This window comes from Odocoileus virginianus, chromosome 21 (genome assembly GCF_023699985.2).
Source record: "Odocoileus virginianus isolate 20LAN1187 ecotype Illinois chromosome 21, Ovbor_1.2, whole genome shotgun sequence".
Lineage (NCBI taxonomy): Eukaryota > Metazoa > Chordata > Mammalia > Artiodactyla > Cervidae > Odocoileus > Odocoileus virginianus.
In genome coordinates, this window is record NC_069694.1 from 24213848 (window position 1) to 24239575 (window position 25728).

General features: G+C 40.0%; 1 protein-coding gene across 5 annotated transcripts in view; it reads left to right on the plus strand.

The window, feature by feature from the left end:
- The window catches only part of KCNIP4 (potassium voltage-gated channel interacting protein 4), a 1244828-nt gene that overhangs the window by 1209184 nt on the left and 9916 nt on the right, over positions 1-25728 (plus strand). For all 5 annotated transcript variants that reach the window (XM_070452097.1, XM_070452100.1, XM_070452099.1 and 2 more), the window contains exons 3-4: positions 13055-13124; positions 21090-21160. In XM_070452097.1, the coding sequence (XP_070308198.1) occupies positions 13055-13124; positions 21090-21160 (141 nt within the window). The remainder of the gene's footprint in view (positions 1-13054; positions 13125-21089; positions 21161-25728) is intronic.

A 25728-nucleotide genomic window follows, 5' to 3' on the forward strand; every position in this document is an offset into this window, starting at 1 on the left:
GTGGACTACAGCCCACGGGGTCACAGAGTCAGACGCAATTGAGTGACTAACACTTCACACTCACTTTTTATATCAAATAACTAGGGGACTCCCCTGGTGGTCCAGTGGCTAAGACTCTATGCTCCTAATGCAAAAGCTCGGGTTTGATCTCTGCTCCCGTAGCAGATCCTACCCATAGCAACTAAAATCCCATGTGCCACAACTGAATCCTGGCACAGCTAAATAAATAACATAACATAACATATTTATTTAGCTTCCCTAATATCCTGGGAGGCCTTTTCCTGCAAAATTTGGGGACCTTCATTTTGCAGAATCAACCTAAGTGACCTAAAAAGAGAATGTTAAAAGAAATCAACATTTGTCAATTTTTTTAGAATAGTGCTAGGATCTTTATATACATAATATCAATGAGTTAGCATTTCTTCACTATAAGATGCTATTACTTTTCACATTTTATATTGAGACACACAGTCTTGGGACATTTCAATGATTTCTTTGTTAGTACAGTTGAAACTTGAGGCTAGGTTTTGGCTTTTAGGGTTTTCTGTTTTGGCTGTATATCTCACATAATATTTGCTGCTTCCAAACAGTTAGAGAATGGAACCAGAGGTAAGGAGAAAATGTGCCTCATACCTTGTATTCCTCTCCTTCATCGTGGTGATGGTGCAGCCTTCTGGGGCTGACAATGTGCCTGCATCTTCATACTTAAGCAGCTGAGTTGAATCTTGAGTATCACCCAGCACTCATCTCCTTTCCAGTATTACATAGGAAAGTCTTTCTCCACTTCTTTTTCCAACCTGAAATTCATATTTAATCACTTGAGCTTCAAGGAGTATGTTCAGGGAACACAGAAGGTTCTTAATGCAAACTTCGGAAGCAGCAAAATACCAAACATATTGGTTGTATCCAGGGATTTTTTCCCCTTTTTCATACATTATCTATTTTAATTTTCATTAGTTTTATTTCCCTGTGATATCAGTATTTCTTAAAGGCTATTTTACAAATGAAACAGACTAAGAGAGAATAAATGACTCACTAGGTGTTCAAACACCTGGGAATATGAGAACAGAAATTTAAAATTAAAAATTGCTTTAGTAATTTAGAAGTAAAACTAGTTTTACTTCTTAGTGATCAGTTTGCATACTCTGAAAACTGAAGGACTAATCCTATTATTTTTAAGTGAGTTTCTAACAATCCAGTTGTTAAATACAGTAAGGTTTTTAAAATTTGTGTTGAACTAAGAAGTGTTTTCTTTTGACCCTGGTGGTCTCCGCTTAACTTCTGTGATTGTAATTATGGTCACAAGGGTTGGGAAGTGGAGCCAAGATTTTGATCTCAAAATTCCAGGGACAGAGATGTAGTTAAGAGAAGGTGTTGACCTTGAACAACACAGCACAAGGCATCAGAAATGTCCCTCAGCAAAACTGGATAGGAGAGAGCAGAAGAATTACAGGAGGAAAAATGTTTTGGAGTGCACGGAGTTCTAAAATCTTGCACAGGAGTTTTAGAGGAAACTGCCAGAGCAAGTTTATTTTCTAATCTTTTAAAAGCTAAGAATTGTTTGAGTGTATATCCATTCAGGATAGACGTCTTGAATACTCTGTTGGAAAAAATGCTGGACTCTATAAGAATCAGTCCCTGCCTTTGAGGTATTTACCAACTCGAAACAGAGCAGAGAAGGCCACAAACAGAACCTAGTGATAAGAGTTCTACAAGTTCATGGCACGGCACCATGTAAATTTCGAAAATTCTCCTGCCAGTGTAGAGTGGAGGTATCTTTAATTGTCAGGCAACTAAGATAGTAACTTTTCAAAGCAACCCCAGTTTCAAACCAGAGAACTGGGGAGTGGAAATTTAATTTATAAAAGCCTACGCTTTTCCAATTGGATTACATATTAAATAGGGTGGAATAATAGGTGAAGACAGTCAGGCTTCCCAATTATATGTCTCTGAGAATCAGACTCTCCATCCATCATCTTTATTGTATCACTAAATTCACATCATCTCTCTTTCAAAAGTCATCCTTACTGGAGGTTGGTGGGGTGTTTTGTTTTCAAAATTTAATCAACTAATGAATGGGAAATATTTTTGAATCTCAAAGGATAAAAAATTACCTTGGTTATGAGATAATCATACTATAACTCAGTTTGATATGCTCATATCTTGAAAACTAAGAAGATAAAAATCACTTTCCTAAATTTAAATATATGCAAACAATTATGATACAGCTTTAGCATATAATGCAATCAAACAATACAACTTGCTTAAGCATCCTTACATAAAGAGAACTTATATCTGATGTGGGGGACTCCAGTCACCGGAATCTTAACTGTCATAATTAGATAAAGTGCATGTGGTAATCTGAAAGTAGTTTTAAGCACTTTAAGCTATGACTTTGTAAAATAGTAAATAATTAATAAGCAGTTGGATTCATATGCAAGAATTCCATGTTTCTGTTCAGTCGCCCATTTGTGTCTGACTCTTTGCGACCCCATAGACTGCAGCACCCTAGGGTTCTCTGTCCCGCCCCTCTCCCGAAGTTTGCCCAGGTTCATGTCCATTGCATCAGTGATGCCATCCAGCCATCTCATCCTCTGACACCTTCTTCTGCTTCTGCCCTCAATCTTTCCCAGCATCAAGAATTTTTCCAATGAATTAGCTGTTTGCATCAGATGATCAAAATACTGGATTTCAGCTTCAACATCAATCCTTCCAATGAGTACTGAGGGTTGATTTCCCTTAAGATTGACTGGTTTGATCTCCTGGCTATCCAAGGGATTCCCAGGAGTCTTCTCCAGCACCATAGTTCAAAGGCATCAATTCTTTATCTCTCTGTCTTCTTTATGGTCCAGCTCTCACAACCATACATGACCACTGGGAAAACCATGGCCTTGACTATACAGACTTTGTTGGCAGAATAATGTCTCTGCTTTCCAACACACTGTCTAGATTTGTCATTCACTTAATGTTATACCAAATATATACATTTACATGTTACATACACATTACGTCCTCAGATGAATTTTAAATATATCTTTACCTTACCACTATTTCCAGATCTCAATGTGTTCACCAGCCCTGAAGTTGTTCTCTGAACTTGTCCTTTTGGGATTTTGTGGAGGCTTTATGGTATAGGCATGGTTGATTAAATCATTATCCATTGGTGATTGAATTGAACTTCCAGCTCCTCTCCCTTCCCTGGAGGTCAGAGGACTGGGATTGAACATTCTAACCCTCTAACCACATGGTTGGCTCCCCTGACAACCATCCCCCATCCTTGCATCAGTTCAGATCAGTTCAGTTCAGTCTCTCAGTCGTGTCTGACTCTTTGCAACCCCATGGACTGCAGCAGTCCAGGCCTCCCTGTCTGTCACCAAGTCCCGGAGTTTACTCAAACTCATGTCCAATTGAGTCAGTGATGCCATCCAACCATCTCATCCTCTGTCATCCCCTTCTCCTGTGTTCAGTCTTTCCCAATGTCAGGGTCTTTTCAAATGAATCAGTTCTTCTCATCAGGTGGCCAAAGTATTGGATTTTCAGCTTCAACATCAGTCCTTCCAATGAATAATCAGGACTGATTTCCTTTAGGATAGACTGGTTGGATCTCCTTGCAGTCCAAGGGACTCTCAAGAGTCTTCTCCAACACCACAGTTCAAAGGCATCAATTCTTCAGTGCTCAGCTTCCTTTATAGTCCAACTCTCACATCCATACATGACTACTGGAAAAACCATAGCCTTGACTAGATAGACCTTTGTTAGCAAAGTAATGTCTCTGCTTTTTAATATGCTGTCTAGGTTGGTCATTGGAAAAGACCCTGATGCTGGGAGGGATTGGGGGCAGGAAAAGAAGGAGACGACAGAGGATGAGATGGCTGGATGGCATCACCAACTCGATGGACATGAGTTTGAGTAAACTCCGGGACTTGGTGATGGACAGAGAGGCCTGGCATGCTGTGACTCATGGGGTCACAAAGAGTCAGACACGACTGAGCGACCGAACTGAATTGAACTAGGTTAGTCATAATTTTCCTTCCAAGAAGTAAGTGTCTTTTAATTTCATGGCTGCAGTCACCATTTGCAGTGATTTTGGAGCCCCCAAAAATAAAGTCTGCCACTGTTTCCACTGTTTCTCCATCTATTTGCCATGAAGTGATGGGACCGGATGCCATGATCTTAGTTTTCTGAATATTGAGTTTTAAGCCAACTTTTTCACTCTCCTCTTTCAGTTTCGTCAAGAGGATCTTGCATGGGATCCAACAATTACCTTGTTAACATAACAAGGGATACCTTTATCTCTCTCATAGTTTAGAAACTCTGTGCTAGAAATGGAAACTCAGAAGAAACATATATTTCTCCTTATACATCAGAGTATTAGAGTGTCCCTTCTGCTTTCCATTCATTGGATAGCTTGTTATTTGGTCCCAGCAAACCATTAGGGACCGTGAAGTACCCTTTTCCCATGGGTTTGGAAGGAGGGAGAGATTGTTGATCAATAGCCCTGTAGACACCTGTTCTTGCCTTGTTCAGTCTGTCGATTGCCTTTCTGTGTATCTCATGGGTTGTTTCCACATGTTCTGCTAAGTGCTCCAGATGCTTTCTGGTTTCTCCTTATGAACTCATAGCTGGCTCACTTTAAGTGTGGTTTCTGACAAATGTCCTGCTTAAGAAGATAACTTCCTTTGAGAATTGCCAACTTGCTTGTTATCAGTTCTTGCTAGAAGGACGAGATGCTCTACTTACTTGGGAGAGGGAGCTTAATCTCCCTTTTTTCTTCCCTGGACAAAATGCCCAATGTCCCATCTTTGTTTTGCACATAGTATGCTGTGCTACTTATTAAAGAGGTGTCATCTACTTTCTTTGTCAGAAAGAATAACCAAAAGAGTAGTCTTTGGACAAAATATGGATGCATGACACGTCTATTGGTAGAAACCCAAGCTTTTCAACTTAAGCACATGGATGCCTTCCTTGGCAACAGGAGTAGATGTGAGGGTTGAGAAAAACAATAGTTGCTTTAAAAACATGATATAAAAGGCTCCCCAAGGAATTATTTATTTCACAAGGACTTTTAGTTTTCATTTTTTCCCCATGATATTTTTGTACTAATTCTTCTTTTTGGATCCCCAATGATTTATGGGAAGAGATTTCAGCCAGCGAGTGGACAAATATTAGCTACAGAATACATCTGATTTGCATAGCACTACAACCATTTCTAGAGCATTCTATCAGAGTTCTGACAACCTTCAAGGAAATGCTAAAAGCCTTTCTGAAGAGGTAAAAGTGTAAGGACTTATAATGCACCTCAAAAAAGCATTTCTTTAGCAGTTTCCTATGCATACATGGATCTCTCTGCAAAGCCCCATTCCCAACACTTTTCATGGATTACTGTATTTCTAATGTACTCCGCTAAACATTAGTAGGGAAAACTTTTCTTTAATGAATAAAAGGCTCCTGAGTTTCCTCTGACATTTACTTCCAGTATAGTGGCCTTTTATTCTTCTCAGCTGTCATTTACAATTGCAGTGTTCCCCTGTCTTTGAGGGTAAACTCTGATGATATTAGAGAGAGCAGATTCAATTTATAAAGCTAGACAGGGAGGCATAACTCATATCTGCTTTGTAGGCTCATTGCATTATATCAGCCCAGCACTCTACTGGGTTCAACTGCTTTGGTGGATATCATTTAACCCTAGTTTAGCCATGCTGAGGTTATAATCACTGTTTGTATAATGGAGTTCTGTTTACCAAATTCCAGGTTATTAATATTGTACTGACAGCTCACATTTAATGATCAAATATGATGTGCAAAGACGAGTTCTAAGATGGAAACATAATGGGGAATTATCTTATTCATCCTCATAACAGCCCTCTAGAGTCAATAGTCACCCCCACGTTACACAGGAGAACAAGGGGACTTAGAGGAAATGTTTGTCTGAAGCTCTGCAGTTTTTAAGTAGAAGAGAGGTTCAGTGTAGTTCTTCTATCTCACGCCAGAGCCCAGGAGCATAAGCATTTCACTAGTTGATTCTAAATGCTTCCCGACAGAATGGCACCAGCTATTATAGGGACATGAAGGTGTCTGTGATGGCCACACATCAGGCTAGACATCAGGAAAGCCAGATACAAGGTAAGGCTCAGCAGCCCGTCGTGTGCTTTACGGGCAATTCCTATAACCTCAAACTCAGTCTCCTCAGTTTAAAAATGATGCCACTAGACTAGATTACAGGTATCCCTGCTTTAGGGATAAAGACCTACATTAGCCCCTATTTTTGCTAATGAAAAGAAATCTGAAGAGAATTTTGACTTTTAAGTAGCAAAGCAAAAAGCAAAATATAGCATACAGCATTCCTTTGACAGTTAGCTGCTCCAGAGGCAGCACACCCCAAGCACCAACGGGCACCGTCAGCCTCCCTCCCCCAAGAACTACCCTCTGCATCTCAGCATCAAGCCCCCATCGCTTTGAACTGTGTCTGTGAGCATCTCAGCTTTATGGGGACTGCGTCTCTGGTTTCTGCCATTTCCGCTTTCAGGAGGTTTTATAAGAGCACTCTACTTTTCAAGAGCAGGAGAAACCCATTTAAGCTCTGAAGTTGCTTAAATCCTCAAACTCTGTGGCCAATAGACTAGGCTCTGCTATTTTCTAATTATAAGAACGTGGGTAGTTTCTCTCTAACAGTTTGCTCATCAGTAAAATGGAGGTAATGCTAGCATCTATCCATTCCCATGAGAAAATCCAGGAAAAGCATTTAACACAATGTATTAACTTATCATCATCATAATCATTGCTATCATCATCACCATCATCATGCTAATTATTATTACAAAAGTTTCTCACTTACTAGTATTGATATTAGTAGTAGCAAAATAGTCACAGTACATTTATACGTACCTTGCCACATGTCTCATAGCACTACCTAAGGCAGCTGAGTAGGACCAACAGGGAACTCAAGGCCCCAGGGCAAGTGTCTCTTTACCAAATGACAAAATGGCATGGCAGTCACATGCTAAGAAAATCTCACTCTACATTTATCACATTATGATCATATGATTGTGAAGGGTTTAAGAAGCACTGATGGAAACTCGCTGGTCTTAACAGATTAATGTACCAGCCAGCACAGCACCAGGAAATCCTAGCTACTTAACATTTGATGGAGTAGTTCACTTAACTTGTCCTAAAATCTGGGACTTTTCCCAAAGCACTTTAGTGTCTAGCCATTCATATTCAGACTAAAGTATATGTGGTAAGGAAGAAGGTGGAGAGGTCCTGGCTGAACTAAAGGCAATCATTTCTCAAAAAAGAAATTAAAAGCATTTCATTCCCCCAAATCTCACAAATTACAATTATATATTGTTGTTGTTCAGTCACTAAGTCATGTCTAACTCTTTGCCACCCCATGGACTGCAACACACAAGGCTTCCCTGTCCATCACCCACTCCCGGAGCTTTCTCAAACTCATGTCCTTCGAGTTGGTGATGCCATCCAACCATCTTATCCCCTGTCATCCCCTTCTCCTCCTGCCTTCAATCTTTCCCAGCATCAGGGTCTTTTCCAAGGAGTCAGTTCTTCACATCAGGTGGCCAAAGTATTGGTGTTTCAACTTCAGCATTGGTCCTTTCAGTGAATATTCAGGACTGATTTCCTTTAAGATTGATTGGTTTGATCTCCTTGCAGTCCAAAGGACTCTCAAGAGTCTTCTCCAACACCACAGTTCAACAGCATCAATTCTTCTGCGCTCAGCTTTCTTTATAGTCCAACTCTCACATCCATTCATGACTACTGGAAAAACCATAGCTTTGACTAGAAGGACCTTTATCAATGAAGTAATGTCTCTGCTTTTTAATATACTGTCTAGATTGGTCATAACTTTTCTTCCAAGGAGCAAGTGTCTGTTAATTTCATGGCTGTGGTCACCATCTGCAGTGATTTTGGAGACCCAAAAAATAAAGTCTGTCACTATTTCCATTGTTTCCCCATCTATTTGCCATGAAATGATAGGACCAGATGCCATGATCTTTGTTTTTTGAAGTTGAGTTTTAAGCCAGCTTTTTCACTCTCCTCTTTCATTTTCAACAAAAGGCTCTTTAGTTCTTTGCTTTCTGCCATAAGGGTGGTGTCATCTGCATATCTGAGGTTAGTGATATTTCTCCCAGCAATCTTGGCTCCAGTTTATGCTTCATCCAGCCCGGCATTTCTCATGATGTACTCTGCATATAAGTTAAATAAGCAGGGTGACAACATACAGCCTTGACGTCCTCCTTTCCCAATTTTAAAACCAGTCTGTTGTCCCATGTCCAATTCTAACTGTTGCTTCTTGACCTACATACAGATTTCTCAGGAGGCGGGTCAGGTGGTCTGGTATTTCCATCTCTTTAAGAATTTTCCATAGTTTGTTGTGATCTACACAGTCAAAGGCTTTGGCATAATCAATAAAGCAGAAGTAGATGTTTTTCTGGTTTTCTCTTGCTTTTTTGATGATCCAACGGATGTTGGCAATGTGATCTCTGGTTCCTCTGCCTTTTCTAAATCCAGCTTGAACATCTGGAAATTCTTGGTTTGTGTGCTGTTGAAGCCTGGCTTGGAGAATTTTGAGCATTACTTTGCTATCATATGAGGTGAGTGCAGTTGTGTAGTAGTTTGAACACACATCCCTTAATAACTCAGATCAGTACTACCACTCCTGTTAAACAAGCAAAAATATACTGCATTCTTTTAAATTTGTTATGTATTTAGGATCTTGTTTGTTATGGCAAAAGTTAACATGACTAACACAGGCACATTGTTTTTGGTTTACACTTAGCTCTATGCATGGGCAGGTCAAACTCTTCTTGATGGAGAGGTGGAGATATCTCTTTTGTGCAGAAATGAATCCATAAAACTGGTAAGGGAAGAGTTAGAAAATAAGCTACTGTACTGCTTTGTAAGTCACTAGCATCCTAAAAAATATGATTAATCTTTTTCACCTGAAGGTAGTAAAATGTATTGCTTTCCCATAAGAACTCTTTTGAATAAATAGAAGATCATCAATTCAGTTCAGTTCAGTCATTCAGTCATGTCCGACTCTTTGCAACCCCATGAACTGCAGCATGCCAGGCCTCCCTGTCCATCACCAACTCCCGGAATCCACCCAAACTCATGTCCATTGAGTCAGTGATGCCATCCAACCATCTCATCCTCTGTTGTCCCCTTCTCCTGCTCTCAATCTTTCCCAGCATCAGGGTCTTTTCAAATGAGTCAGCTCTTCGCATCAGGTGGCCAAAGTATTAGAGTTTCAGCTTTAGTATCAGTCCTTCCAATGAACACCCAGGACTGATCTCCTTTAGGATGGACTGGTTGGATCTCCTTGCAGTCCAAGGGACTCTCAAGTCTTCTCCAACACCACAGTACAAAAGCATCAATTCTTCTGCACTCAGCTTTCTTTATAGTACAACTCTCACATCCATTCATGACTACTGGAAAAACCATAGCCTTGACTAGACAGACCTTTGTTGGCAAAGTATTGTCTCTACTTTTTAATATACTATCTAGGTTGGTTATAACTTTCCTTCCAAGGAGTAAGCGTCTTTTAATTTCATGGCTGCAATCACCATCTGCAGTGATTTTGGAGCCCCCAGAAATAAAGTCTGTCACTCTTTCCACTGTTTTCCCCGTCTATTTGCCATGAAACGATGGGACCAGATGTCATGATGTTAGTTTTCACTTCTGGATTATTTTTATCATCTTATTTATTATTTTTTACCTTTCTTCTTCCAACTGGATGCAGGTCTCATGAAGACAAGACATATAACTTATTTTTACTGCTGCCTAATTTCTTAGAAAAGTTCCTAGAATAATAGGCCTACAGTGTGTATGGGCTAAAGCTGTCAATCAATGTAATAAATAAAAGATGAAAAAAGACAAATTAGCTTGCTGTGTCTTACACCCTAGAACTTGACCGGGAGTTTTCAGTTGGCAGAGAAAGGATTTCGTCTGACCCAGACATATGATTAAACATAAAGCAAACACATATGAGACTGTCAATTTCTGCATTTCAATTCACATTATAAGATATATCTATCAAATGCATCTAAAGACTAAAGACAGCTGACAAGTTCGCTAACTGCAGGTTTTCCATCATTTCCCATCTTTGTCTCTTGCTAGAGTCATTTGAACTCTGAGGCAAGTGCCTAGTTTTGACCTTGCATATATTCACCACCTGATGGCAGACAGCCATCCATTTGCTCTCTCCTCACTATCCCCAGCAGATGGCTCAGAGATAAATAGCCAATAAATCACAATTTCCATGCATGAGAGGGTCTAACTACAAAGTGCTTATTTGCTCTTAAAATTTGTTCTGTTGCTGCCAACTAAATAAAGTCATTTAGTCAAAACTTTTGAGTGATGAACTATATACACACCATCTTCTTTCCTCTTGGAGTTGTAACTCTCGATTGTTCATTTATTTATGTACTAGTCAGGATTTTCCAGAGAAACAAAGCCAATAGATGTGTATATATACTGAAAGTTATTTATTTAAACAATTGGCTCATATGATTGTGAAGGCTTAGCCAGTCCAGAATCTGATGGAAGAGAGAGACAAGCTAGAGATTCAAGAACTCAGGAAGGAATTGCAGTTCAAGTTCAAAGGCTATCTGCTGTATAACCAAGAAAAACCAGTGTTGCCTATCAGGTCCCAAGACTGGAAAATTCTCTTTTGCCCTGGAGAGATTAGCCTTTTGTTCTATTCAGGTCTACAGATAATTAGGTAAGGCCTACTCATATGCTTCCCTGGTGGCTCAGAGGTTAAAGCGTCTGCCTGCAATGCAGGAGACCTGGGTTTGATGCCTGGGTCAGGAAGATCCCCTGGAGAAGGAAACGGCAACCCACTCCAGTATTCTTGCCTGGAGAATCCCATGGATAGAGGAGCCTGGTGGGTTACAGTCCATGGGGTCGCAAAGAGTTGGACACCACTGAGTATTTACTTCACTTCACTCATATGCTGGAGGGTAATTTCTTTTACTCAAAATCCACCAATTTAAATGTAAATCTCATTCAAAAACACCCTTATAGAAAGATCCAGAATAATGTTTGACCAAATAACTGGGCATCATGGCCCAGACAAATTGACATATAAAAGTAAACATCATAATTTGCTTGCTTGGGTTTGTTTTTTTTTCCCTAATTTGTTTCTGGCTGTCTTTGCTTTAGGTCCTCAGGGTCATTATTTCCACGAGGCTTATTTAATACAAAACCTTGTGACAATCTGGAAAGTTTCAAGTTCACATTCCAGCTTTTCCACTGGATCTCTAAGTAACAAGGCACTTGACCACAGAACCTACTTCCTTTTCAGTGAATGGAGATGTCTATGCCATTATAATAACCGAATGGGAAAAATACACATTAACAAGCCTGTAAACACAAGCTTCACATTGGCAACTACTATTTGAAGCTGTGTTAATGTATCAAAGGTACAACCTTTCAGACCAACAAAGAAGAAAATAGAAAATTCCTCATGTGAAGCACGTGACAGTCGTGAGTAACTGAGTTATTAGAAAAAGGAAACATCAAATTAATACATCAAGTTTATTCATGAGAGAACAATGATTTTAAGAGTTAAGAGTTTTTAAAGACCACAGATGATTTTTGAAGATCCCAGAAACAGCCTCAAATTTAAAGTACACAGAATATCCATGTCTAACGTCAGGGGAATTAGCATACCTCTGATTCTCCCCCAGTGAATCTTGGAAATGCCGGTAGCCTGGGCGGCTCTGTGAGAACTGAAGTGAGGGAACTTACGGAAAATGGGCCTGTTCCCGAAAAGCTACTCAGAAGGACCCGATAGGACTTATCACTTCCCCACCTTCGGTGTATAGTTAGCATCCCACGTGTGGTTTGATGTCAAGTTACTTTGTGATTGTCCCTCTTCACTGTTCCAGGGATCTCTCCCGTTCAGATTCCTGACCAGATTGTTTTTGAAACTCCAAAGAGAGAAAGCATTTTTTTGCCCTTACATCAGCGTCAAGTCCCCTTGATTAGTCCTCACCTCAGCATAAAGGCAGACCTTATATGGATCATTGGGCTGCCCTGGTGACGCAGACAGTAAAGAAGCTGCCTGCGATACAGGAGACTGGATTCTATCCCTGGGTTGGGAAGATCCCCTGGAGAAGGGGATGGCTACCCACTCCAGTGTTCTCGCCTGGAAAATTCCATGGACAGAGGAGCCTGGTGTGGGCTACAGTCCATGGGGTCACAAAGAGATGGACATGACTAGGCAACTAACACTTTCACTTTCACTTTGGATGACATTCTAGATTTCAGCTCCTTTTACAGAAAATTTCAATTTCAGAGGAGTACCTTTGCTCTCTGGCCCCATCAAGTCAATAATCCAACATTAGTGGTGTTCCTGCTATCAGTATCCATCAGTCTTAAGTAACTCCAACCACGGGACAAAGGTGGAAATTCATTACATTCAGGCCTCCTCCTTTTACAGCCTCTTCTTCAGAACTTAAAAAATCTTGGGGTCTTTCCTTGCTCAAGTGACTTATTTCTACCCTTGATATCATGCAGTCCGGAGCAATCTGTTAACAGAAGTTAGTAGTTATTCCTGCTGGAGGCTTGTGAGGCCACCTTAGACCCAAGAGAGCACACCATTTCCACACTAAACTAAAGATGATGTGTGTCCAGCACATCTGCAGAGGACACGACATGAAGGTCCAGTCAAGACCATATCAGAAACCTCTTGCAGTGTTCTCTCTGAATGAAAAACAAATGTCCTCCTACCCATTGATAACATATATACATGTTCTTAAAAAACAACGTGTGTTTTTTAATGTGTCAGACAAGCTGTGATGCTGATACTATGCAAGGATTTTTACATCAGCAACTTTTTTTCATCCTATGAGAACTGGAACAAAGAGAAGTTTATAGTGCACTTTTATTCTTTTTGTGATAATGGATGGATGGATGGATGGATAACTTTCTTGGTTCAGCTCTGCACAGTAGACAGTTCGACTTCAAAATGTGCAGAAAAATCCGTTTTATGAACACTTTGCTCATATCGCTTCTCTCCCACTTCCTCTAGGAATGTCCCAGCGGGGTTGTTAATGAGGACACCTTCAAGGAGATTTACTCGCAGTTCTTTCCACAGGGAGGTAGGTACAAATGTGAACCAGTGAACGTAATTTCAGCTAGAATTATGCTTGCAGTCTTGAGTTTGGTTTAATCTTTCATGGCATGACTCTACAGTTTTCATCTTTACATCCAAAAATTAATACACAGCATGCTGCACATGTGATTCTTAATACATCATAAAAGTGAGTTACTTACAAATTATCAAATATCTGAGAGTTCACTCTTCAGCTGAATACAAGTAGTATTATTGAGTGCCTGTTGCCACATCCTTCAAATGCATGGCACTTTCTGACTATGATGGATGGGTCCTGAAAGCCTCAAAGCTTTTCACATGCGTTACAACATCTCATTCTCCCAACTTTCAAAATTAGAAAGTGTAATTATCCTCAATTTTTTGGATCTGAAATCTGGGGCTTAGAGAAGCTAAATGTTTTGCTCAGGGTCATACATCCACTAAAATGGCAGATCTAGGTTAGAATCCCCTGTGGCTCAAATGATAATCAGCCTGCAGTGCAGGAGACTCGGGTTTGACCCCTGAGTCAGGAAGATCCTCTAGAGAAAGGAATGGCTACCCATTCCCGTATTCTTGCCTGGAGAATCCCGTGGACAGATGAGCCTGGCGGGCTATCGTCCATAGCGTTGCAAAGCATCAGACATGACTGAGCAACTAACTACTACCAGGTTAGAACCCAAATGTTTCTGGAGTCTTATCTAGGCTCTCTGCTGCTCCTTTCTGCTCTGCCTCTCTGTTTCAGGAACTCTTCACTATCACCCCTCCCCCCGCATCTAAGAAAATCAATACCACTCTAGACATTATTTTAACTGGGAAGAAAACAAAGAGAGCATAATGACAATGTGCACCTGTTAGAGAGAGCTACATTTGCCAGTGGAACTTGCAGCCTCCCCTTTGCTCACTCGGCAGGATGCCCCTCTCCAACTTGTCCTGCCACCTTGCATGTTTCCAGCCGTGTGCTGGGTGCTGATGACATCAGGGAAAAGAGCTGGTCCCAAAGAATGGTAGAGCCTAGTGTTGCATGTGGGCAGTGCCAGCATGAAAAGTAAATGTGAAGACGGGAGTTAACAGCATAATATTATGAGAACACAATGTAGGCACAATTAGACCAGCTGAATGACAGGGAGGACATAAAAAAGAATCGGTCCAGATAAACCGAACCTGAGCTGAAGGAGCCGCCATTCATCAGGCATCTAATACCTGTCTGGCCCTGGCATGTGTTACCCATCACCTCCCAACAACCTTAGTTCCGATTCTCCCTGTTCATACACGTGGAAACCAAGGGGCACAGAAATCCATCCATTTCCCAGCCATCATCTTTTTACTTCTTTCCCACTTAAAAGATCCACTGTCATCTGATGCCCAAATAACTGCAGTGTTCTCCGAGGTAGTCTCTCTGATCCCACCCATCTTTTCTTACTCCCCCACCACGGTTTATTCTCACATGTGCCAGAGTTATCCTGCTAAAATGTAGGTTGCGTCACTGCTCTGCCCAGAATCTTCCACCCACTCAGAGCAAAAGCCACAGTCACTGTCTCCTGTTCTCTCTCTGCCTCGTCCTTCACCAACCCTCCCTTTTGCTCACCTCATTCCAGCCTCCCTGGCCTCTTGCCCTTCCTCCAGCACACCAGTGCTTTTGTTGTTTCTGAGCATTTTTTTCATTATTATTAAAAAAAATTTTTGACTGCACTGCACCAGCATATGCGATCTTATTCCCCACCCCCTCCAGAGATCAAACCCATACCCCCAGCAGTGGAAGGGCAGAGCCCTTACCACTGGACCACCAGCGAAGTCCTGCCTCTGGGCCTTTGAATTCATTTTTCTCTCTGTCTGGAATCCCTCTTCTCCTAAACATCCATCTCAATATCTTATCACCTCTGCTTTCATTCAAATGCCACCTTCTCGGTGAGGCTTCCTCTGGCCACCCTGGCTTCAACCTCAACCCCTTAGACATCCCCCACGCTGTTTTCCTGCTTTAGCTTTCTCTTTAGCTCTCAAGAGCATCTAATAATGTATAATTTATTTATTTTTGTTGTTTACTGTCTCTTTTTCCACTAGAATGTCATCTCCAAGGGAACGGAATTTTTTTTCTGTTTTGCTCACTGCTATATCCACAGGTCATAGAATACCGAGGGACAAATAGTCATACTAATATTGCAAAAAAGAGTGAATGTGTGGATAAGTGAATGGCATCTACCTCATCATAGGGTGATACCTGCAAAGGCATTTTTAATGGATACAACACTTGAATATTAATTATTTCATACAAAAACTCGATTCACTTTTGGCTTTATGTATTTCGGTAGGTTAAAGACAATTTTGTGCATGGGTTATCAAAATAAAAATTCTCCCTTAAGATGGACTTTTAAAAGAATTAAATAAAAATTCTGAGAAAACAAGGAGTGACCCATTATTACATGAATTTGCATACGTCATGGGTGACAACTCCCCCCAGCCCATCTTGTTACCAACCACCCACAGACAGATATTGAGTCTGATGCCAGGCTTGTAATGGGTCTATTGCCTGCATTAATAATGAATTTAGAATATAATTTGTTTAATACATATTTCTAAATTATTAAAAACCATGGAATTTTTTAAAAGAATAATGTTTACTATAAACTGTCTGCCCATGTATTTATAGGCATTAATATCAAAGCCCTTAGCACAAATGGAAATCTTTTAGCTATTTTTTGATTATCTCAAATGAAAGTTATTACATACTAAGAATTGGATACAACTTCACATTAAAAATGTATCTGTATCTGAAAAATAACATTTCAACATTAGAGAACATCTACTTAAGCATAATCATTTGCAAGGGAATCTTGTTACAAAGTCCAAAGGGATTTGCGGAAAAATCACTTTTGCACTCTTAAAAATCCTTTGAATATTCATGTTAATTGAATGCATAAATCTAAAAGCATCCAGCATTACTGAAGAAAATGAAATATTTTAAAGAATGATGACTTGTAATTTTAAAAATTAATATCATGCATGCAAATTGTTTCTTGCAGTGCTGCTAGAAAGGGAAAATGTCCTAAGAAAGAATGTATTCTCTGGTGGCAGTCAAATCCCTGTTAGGACATCCTCACACTTGTGTGAAGTCGTTTATTTAGTTTGATGGCCTGAAAGCAACAGATGTCTCTCATTAGGAGTCGTAGCAATGATGGGACCATAAATCACAATGTCTCACCATTTCCTCCAGGAAGAGACTTTGTCTTATTGCCAGAATCTCCTGCAATTTACACTGTGTCAGGCTCTTGAGTTTTCTCTACGGCTTAGCAGGATGGTTTACCAAGCACAACTTGTTTGGAGTTCTGGATATCAGCACAGCTGAACTGAACAGAGGCTTCCTGTTTGTAGGGGATAAAGTATGTCTCCTATAAAACAAGCCAAGAGGAAACCGCATTACCTATATCATTGCAGCAATGTTTTCCAATGCCTCCTACAGGGAAGCCTTAGCTTAGACGCTCTTAAGGCATTTTTAAAGCTCGTGAAACTTACAGTCTCCTGGTTTACCCCTGCTTGTGTTGTAGGAATTTTGCACTTACTTTGACTATATGAGGCACCTGATCAACAGTTATTGAAGGAATGAGTTTCAGTCAGAAGAATCTAAACAAGTATTTATTGAACATCCACTGTGTAAGGCACTTGAGGCATTTAGATGAGTTTTATGGATATAAAGATTTAAGTAATTTTTCCCAAATGACTGCATCCACTGAATACACTTCTATTTCTAGGAATTTTCCGGGTGATTTATAGAGGACATAGTGAACAGAAACTACCACTCATGTAGGAAGTGAACCCTCCTTACTGCAGTCACAGTGCCTTGAATTGTATATCCAAATGCATTGAACTAATTCTGTATCATGTGCATGAATTCAGGTGGGAGTGGGGGATGGTGGTGGGAAGAAAGAAATCAACCAGATTAATTTCAACCCACAGACCTGGAACATGATAACCAAGTGCATTTGTTCAAATATTCTGAAATATGTGTATCAGTGGCCTTTCCAACCAAGGGATTGGTTGATATTATCACTGTGGTCTGGGTTGGGTTAAAGGCACTAGACTAAGAAGAGTCCTGAGTTTATGGATAGACTTGGCCAGTGCCAAGATGTGTAACTTAAACAGTTTATTTCTCTGGGCCTCAGGTTGTTCATTTACCAAATGTGGAACAGAAGAATCCTCAAGTTTTCTTTCTAGTCTAACGTTCTCTCTTCTATTTTTGGTGGGGAGGCTGTGCCACATGACTTCCAGGGTCTTAATTTCCCCCAAGGATTGAACTCAGCCCCTCAGCAGTGAAAACCTGAAATCCTATCCAGTGGACCACCAGGGAATTCCCTAATATCCTTTATTTATAAGAGTAAGTGTTGAAATGTCTTGATTTCATCACTGACTCTACCATTGGCTAACTAGCTGACCACAGCTACTATCCCTAACATTACCTACACCCATTTTCCATTTTTTTTAAAATGTAGATAAATAGCTAAATGGTATGGAAGGTCACTTCCTAGACTAAGACTCCATAAATTTTGTCCTCATCTGTAAAATTTCAGTTTCACAAGTAAAAGTATGAGAAACTGAACAAAGTCAGCATATGAAATTCAGTAACTGTTTTCGTTGTTTGGAAGGAGTTGTGGTCAAAGGAGACACGTCAGGTCATACAGGAAGAACAAAGACCACTGTTACATATTTTGAAGCCCAAACTGTACTGAAATCTTGACTCCAGAATGCCAGTTACTCATCCTTTTAGCAGATGTTTACTGAGTATTTAAGAAGAGCATAGTCAGATGAAATCAGACTGAGATCCTTTTGTGTTTCCTTTTTCTCTGCAGAATCCATTTCTATGCCCAGCAGACACTTCCAATGCCTTAGCTCTTTCCTCTCACCCCATTAAAGCTAGCAGCATCATTCTCCTTCTTTAAAAACTTTCACTATCTTCAAATGCCTGCTGAAGAAATTCAAGCTTTGTCAGAACCTCAATGCTTTTCATGACATAATGATACTAGTCTTCACTGAGCATGAAGTGTTAGTCACACAGTTATGTCTGACTCTTTGCGACCCCATGGACTGTAGCTCACAAATGTATCTCCATTTCAGTCCATGGAATTCTCCAGGCAAGAATACAAGAGTGAGTAGCTGTTCCCTCCTCCAGGGAACAGAAGGGATTGAATTTGTGTCTCCTGCATTACAGGTAGATTCTTTACCATCTGAGTTACCAGGGAAAACTGGAGCGTGAGGTTCCATTAAATTAGAAGCTCAGACCCTTTCACAATAGAGATTTCATACACACACACACACACACACACACACACACACACACAAAATAGGAACTTTTTCAGATGGACTATATTAAATCTATAAAAACAAAGATCACATTTATTTGAGATGGTTCAAGTGAGAGTGCCCAGTCTATGAAAGAATAACAATGATAACATATTTAGTGAACTTTTAACATTTGCCCAAGACTGTTCTAAGAACTTGCATGTAGTATCTTATTTAATGTCTTCATGACAACTCTACGGAGTACACATTGTTATCATTGTGTAGGTGAGGAAACTGAGTTACATAGAGATTAAACAATTTGCTGTGGCCACGTGATTAATAGTTGGTTGAGCTGAGATTCAAATTCGGGCCATCTGAGAGATGATACCATCTCTCCGCCTGGTATCTCCTATCTAGGCTGGAAAACTGGCTTCACTTCCAGGAAACTTGCCAAGATACATTTAGAGGAATAGGATGTCCTCTGAACCACATTAGGGCAAACCCTGAGAGTGTGGGTCCCCTAGGTCAAGGTTTAAACTAAACAACCCCATCTGAAAAGAATGGTAATTATTATACGCCTATGTTATCTTGGCATTTTAAATTTTTAAAAATTGCCAGTATTGTTTGTTCTGAGCCTTATATTCATGGTGAGTTCTGCTTGCTAAGGTAAAGGCACTTACCCTGACTATATAAAGTAACAAAATATCTGCTTAATGAGCTCATTTAAAATAAGCAAAATCCCTTTTTTTTTACCCCAAAGATAACTATTACATTCCATCTATCAACTCATTTCTCCATACGGCACTAAATAGTTCAAGAAGTCTATGTAAAATATTGCTGAGAGCAGAACATGTTCGTAAATTAAAAAAAAAAAAAATAGCCTGACAATTCTTGATAATTCTAATGGAACTTCCCAACAATCACACTAAGTTGATTGCAATTAAAATCCTGGCTCCACACCCAAAAGGGTTTCTCCCTGCAACCCGTCAACACTAGTTGGACATCCACTCTACTTACAGTCCTTTCATGTACTACTTAGGTCCAATTGTGGTGTCTGTTTGGTTCATTGAAAACATATTAATTCATATGTTTAAAGATAAGTGGTTCCTCATATCATATTTTGGAGAAGGAAACAGCAACCCATTCCAATATTCTTGCCTGGAGAATCCCATGGACAGAGGAGCCTGGCAGGCTACAGTCCATGGGGTCGCAAGAATTGGACGTGACTTAGCGACTAAATCACCATATCAAATTTAAAGGTAAGAGATGAAAAACAATGTCACCATTATTTTGAGAAATTGAGTGTACAGTTTACCTCATGAAATACATGGCCTTCAAGAGAGTTAACCAGCGGGGTGAAGCAGTCAGGAAAAACAATGCCCACAAAAGCCACGGATGCCTGCAAGGTAGGAGAGGAGTCTGCCTGACTACTGACCTCCTTTATCTGGAGAGAGCAATTCTCTACCGCTTCTATGGCTTAGTCTCTTGACAGCCTTCAAAAGGCAATTCATAAAGTAAAAGGCGAACAGAAGTTTTGTGAAATCCCAATAAAAATAAAGGATAAAAGTTATAAAATAGAAATAGATGCGATTTTAAACAGAAGATAAAAGGCTAGAGCCAATGATACAAAAGGTTACTATTTTTTAATATAAAAAAGGTTAAGATAAAAGGCTAAAACCCGTGAGATGAAACATTTAAAATAATCACATAAATTTGATCAAGGGTCAAGCACAGAGGGACTTAAAAATGAAAATTGTGCACTAAGGAAAGAAGACAATAAAATATATATATGTATAATACATTTCAAATAAAAGGGAGAAAGTTCAGAGATTAGGGAGACAAAGGAAAAAAGGGAAGAGGAAGGAAAGAAAATTAGAGGTAAATAACATACTAGAAGCAAACTCAGAGGAAGTGCTGGATTTCAGAGAACTTCAGTGTCCTTAGGCATCGTGTGACCCTAGGACAAGCTGTCTACCACTGCCCAGAGCCTCAATCCCACCCAGGACCCAGGCAAAGCAGGAGCGCCCCACTGCTTGCAACTGGGAAACTTTAGGACCACACAATCCATTTAAACATGGCCACAGAAACTTCCTAAATCACTCGTTTCTACTTCATCAGGCAACTTTACTGGCAATGGGCTAGCATGGCATTTTGGTCAGAAAGACTTAAGTGACGTTTCACTCTACTGCTAATGGATTGTGTAGCTTTGGGCAAGTCTTTCAACTTCTCTGAATCCCAGTATCCTTATCTGGGTTGTAAAATGATGAACTAATAATTACACCACCAATAATAGCAATTCATCTGTGGCTCATTATTAGTATTTTCTTATTTCACTTCTTTTAGAGATAGTCCCTGCCAAGCACTAATCAATTTCTATATTTGTCTCGCTTAAGCCTCACACCCACCTAAGGTAACATTACTCATCCCAGTGTCAGTAGCATCACCCAAGACTCCTGTGTATTCTGAGAAATTCCATCCAGAAACTTAGAGAGCTTCTGTCACCATTGGTCTCTATATGTAACTCACGCCTATAAACCTCAAATTACAACCCTCTACTGAGAGAGGACGGGCTGCTAGGAAGAAAGCGAAGAAACCACAAGTCAAAGTATATTCTCCTGAGTAAAAGAGGCTTGGACATGCTATCTCAGTCTTTTGTAGGATATTGAAATGCTAACTTATCATTACTTTATTTCCAACATTTCAGACTCTACAACATATGCGCATTTTCTGTTCAATGCATTTGATACGGACCACAATGGAGCAGTAAGTTTTGAGGTAAGTCTTAGGGTTTGTGTGTGTGTGTGTGTGTTTTTAATAATGCTTTGACTTTGGATAAACTGAAAGGGATTTCGTGCTATTAGGGTGAAAATTTGAGTTTGGTGGTATAATTTTTTTTGCTTTTTGAGACTTTTGTTTCTTTATTATTGTTGTATTAAGAATACTCAACAAGAGTGAACATCTTTGTCTTGCTCCTAATACTAGAGAAAAAGTTTTCCATTTTCTCCACTGAGTGTGATGTTAGCTGTGGCCTTTTCATATATTGCCTTTATTATGTTGAGGTGAGTGAGTGAGAGTTGCTCAGTCATGCCTGATTCTTTGTAACCCCATGGAGTATAGCCTGTCAGGCTCCTCTGTTCATGGAATTCTCCAGGCAAGATTACTGGAGTGGGTTGCCATTTCCTTCTCCATACTTTCCTTCTATTTCCAGTTTGTTGGCAGTATACATCTTGAAAGGGTATTGAACTTGTCAAATGTATTTTCTGCATCTATTGGGATGATAAGGTGTGTATCCTTAATTCTGTCAATGTGGAATATTATATTACTTGATTTTTATGTATTGATTCACCTTTCCATCCCCAGGGATAAATTTTACTTTTTCATGGAGTATGATCATTGTAATATGCTCTTGGATTTGGTTTGCTAGTGTTTTGTTGAGGATTTTTGCATCTGTGAGTATCAGGAATATTGGCCTGTAATTTTCTTTTGATTTTTTGTCTGGCTTTGGCACCAGGGTAAGGCTGGCCTAATTTGGAAGTGTTTCTTCCACATCAATTTTTTGGAACAGTTTGAAAAGGGTTGGTGTTAGTTCTTTAAATATTTGGCAGAATTCACCAGTGAAGCCATCTGCTGCTAGGCTTGTCTCTTTTGGGAGGTCTGTGATTACTGAATCAATTTCCTAGTTATATATCTGTTCATACATTCTATTTCTTCATGATTCAGTCTTGGTAAGCTATCTAGGAATTTTATTAATAGCTCTTTTAAAATCCTTTTATTTAAAAACTGGTAATCTAGTAAGTATATGTTTCTAGTAGTTCTGTGAGCTGCTCTAGCAAATTACTTGAACCCAAGTAAAGGTTTGTTGGAAACTCCAGTCTGTAGCCCATTGGTCAGAAGCATGGGTGACAACCTATAGTTGCAGTAGCATCTGAAGTTGGGGGCCAGGAAGGGGCTGTCATGTAGAATCTGGCTCTATCTCCAGGAAGAAAGTATCAGAAGTAAGTTGAATTGTAAGACATCTGGTGTTGGAGATTACTTGATTAACATCTGGTGTTGGAGTGAGGAAATCCCCACTCACACACTAGAATTGTGTGCAGAATTGTTAATATGTATCATGGGAACCAGACAATTTAGAAGGTATGCATTTTTTAAAATTGGGAAGAGTGCATCTTGCACATGAACAGAAATTTCAGTGAGTGTCAGAATAAAGGAAAGCAGATGATGGTGTGGAATCAACAGGGAAGGGTACTAGTGGGCTGTATCAGAGAAGCCCGCCCATGGACCTGATCAACTCAGTCTGGAGGACAAGCAGGAGCTGCTAAAGAGGATAAGGGCTCAGGATAGGGAGCAGGGGGGAGTGAGGCAGAGGCCTGGAAATGAAGAGAAAACATTTAAGTCACCTAGAAGATGAAATGCAAAAGGGGAAGAGTGACAGGAAAGCTGGGTAAGGAGGCCGAGGGCAGATCTCCACACATCTGAGGCAGGATGCCAAGGAGGCTGAACTGCAGGAGGTGAGGAGCAAGATAAGAATTGGACAATTTTCAGCAGGGAAGTTAAGGTATGTTCCTAGAAACAAAAAGTCCAATTAGCAGCTCTTTATCCCCAGAGTTCAGACAGGGGCTGATGTCAGCTGGATCTACGGTGAAGGCATTGGAGAGAAGGGAGTGACAAGCTCAGGAGGTATAAAAATTAAATTGGCATACTAACATCTCAGCACTTTGAGGCGCCAGGATGATAACAGGAGGCACAAACTCCTGAGAGGTCACTCAGTCTGTGGCCCTGGTACCTCCTCACACACTAGATGCTCACACAGGTTGAACGCTACTGAATGATGATTCTGGGCCAGGAAACTCCGTGAGTCATCTCACAACGTAACCAAGAAAAATCACTGACTAAATAAGAGAAGCTGGCAGCGGCTCAGTAAAGGTGTGGGCCAAGGAGCCAGCAGTGGTCCATGGGTTGACCCCGATGCGACAACAGCAATTAGTGAAGAAGATGTGAGTCTATCATAGGTACCTGTCCCCTGACACATGTCTTCCACTTTGGCAGCCGATGATCACCTGTGCCAATATCGTATTAGTGTTTGCTGCACTTTACCAACAAGATTAATTCCAGCACGGCCTTAGTTTAGCCATAACATAGAAATCAAACGTTCCAGTTCACCTAATAAAATCTTTCATAGCTAAGGTATGAGTAAGGCAAAGACTGCTAGTGCTTTCATTACTTAAAATTACTTACATATTAGAAATGTACCATCAATTACTCATAGCACTTTGTATCCAATTTCACATGTAAATTTAGTCTGGTGTTAATGATATGAGACCATGCCTAATGTTGCTATTACAATATTTATGTAATATTCATCATAGTAATTGTGATGAATGCTGATGATAATTTGGGAAATTAGTTGTAATGACTATATACTATAAGCATGTTGGTAAAAAATGTCTTTTTAGAGACAAACTAATGGATGAATTAATAAATGTTAAATCAAAATCAAATTTAAAACTAGGCTATTGTAGTTATTTTTCTAAATTGGATAGCTACGTGAAAAGTCTCTAGAAAGCAGAAATTATTAAGAAATGAACATATTTTGACTAGCAGTAGATCCTGGGAAGTACAGCAGAAACAATCCTAATGCAAGATAAAGGGAAATGGAAGTTTTATACTTAATTTGCTTAAACCCAAAGGGTGGAGTGGATAAGACAGGAGGGGCCCTGGATCCAGATATGACTGGAGCTAAAAATCCCTTTGCCATCAAGTGGTTGAGACCCTGTGAGATCCTCTGAGCCTTAGTGTTCCTTTCTGTGAAACATCAGCAAACAAAGCTACTTCACAGGATAATAGGATGACAAAGTGATGTCACCTAAGGGCTTGGCTGAGTGCCTGGCACCAAATATGCGCTCAATATTTATTAGATATTAACCACAGCAGGTACTGCAAAGGAAAGTTTTTCCAACGAAGCCAGTTAAGAACGACATTGGTCACTTTATTACTCAGTGATCTTACAATGAACACATTTAAGCACTGGCCAGATGATCACTCTGTCTGCAATGCTGTGAGAGTTCTGCATCTGATTATAAAACAAGCACTTATTTTGTGTCAGTCACTGTACTAAGTATGTGAAAATAACATTAAAAATAATATTAATAATACCTACATACAATAAGACTAGCTGACGTGTTTAGCACTCTTTCTGAGTCAGGCATTATGATGAATGAATTACACACAGTAACTTAATCTTCACAGGTATGATTATTGTCATTTTAGCAAATTAGGAAAGAGATTCACAGAGAACTAAAGCAACCTGCCCAAGGTCACACAGCTAGAAAGTAGGAGAGTCAGGATTCAAACTCAAGCAGTCTGGCCCAGCATACATCTCTTAGCAATTGTGCTATCCTACCAGTTCAGTTCAGTTCAGTCACCAGTCGTGTCCTACTTTTTGAGACCCCCATGGACTGCAACACACCAGGCTTCCCTATCCATCACCAACTCCTGAAGCTTGCTCAAACTCATGTCCATCAAGTTGGTGATGCCATCCAACCATCCCATCCTCTGTTATCCTCTTCTCCTCCTGTCTTCAATCTTTCTCAATATCACGGTCTTTTCCAATGAGTCAGTTCTTTGCATCAGGTGGCCAAAGTTTTGGAGTTTCAGCTTCAGCATCAGCCCTTCCAATGAATATTCAGGACTGATTTCCTTTAGAATAGACTGCAGTCTATTCTTGCAGTCCAAGGGACTCTCAAGAGTCTTCTCCAAAATGCAAATCAAAACCACAATAAGGTACCATTACACACCAGTCAGGATGGCTGCTATCCAAAAGTCTACAAGCAATAAATGCTGGAGAGGGTGTGGAGAAAAGGGAACCCTCTTAAACTGTTGGTGGGAATGCAAACTAGTATAGCCGCTATGGAGAACAGTGTGGAGATTTCTTTAAAAACTGGAAATAGAACTGCCATATGACCCAGCAATCCCACTTCTGGGCATACACACCGAGGAAACCAGATCTGAAAGAGACACGTGCACCCCAATGTTTATCACAGCACTGTTTATAATAGCCAGAACATGGAAGCAACCTAGATGCCCATCAGCAGATGAATAGATAAGGAAGCTGTGGTACATATACACCATGGAATAGTACTCAGCCATTAAAAAGAATTCATTTGAATCAGTTCTAATGAGATGGATGAAACTAGAGCCCATCATACAGAGTGAAGTAAGCCAGAAAGATAAAGACCAATACAGTAACTAACGCATATATATGGAATTTAGAAAGATGGTAACGATAACCCTATATGCAAAACAGAAAAAGAGACACAGATGTACAGAACAGAATTTTGGACTCT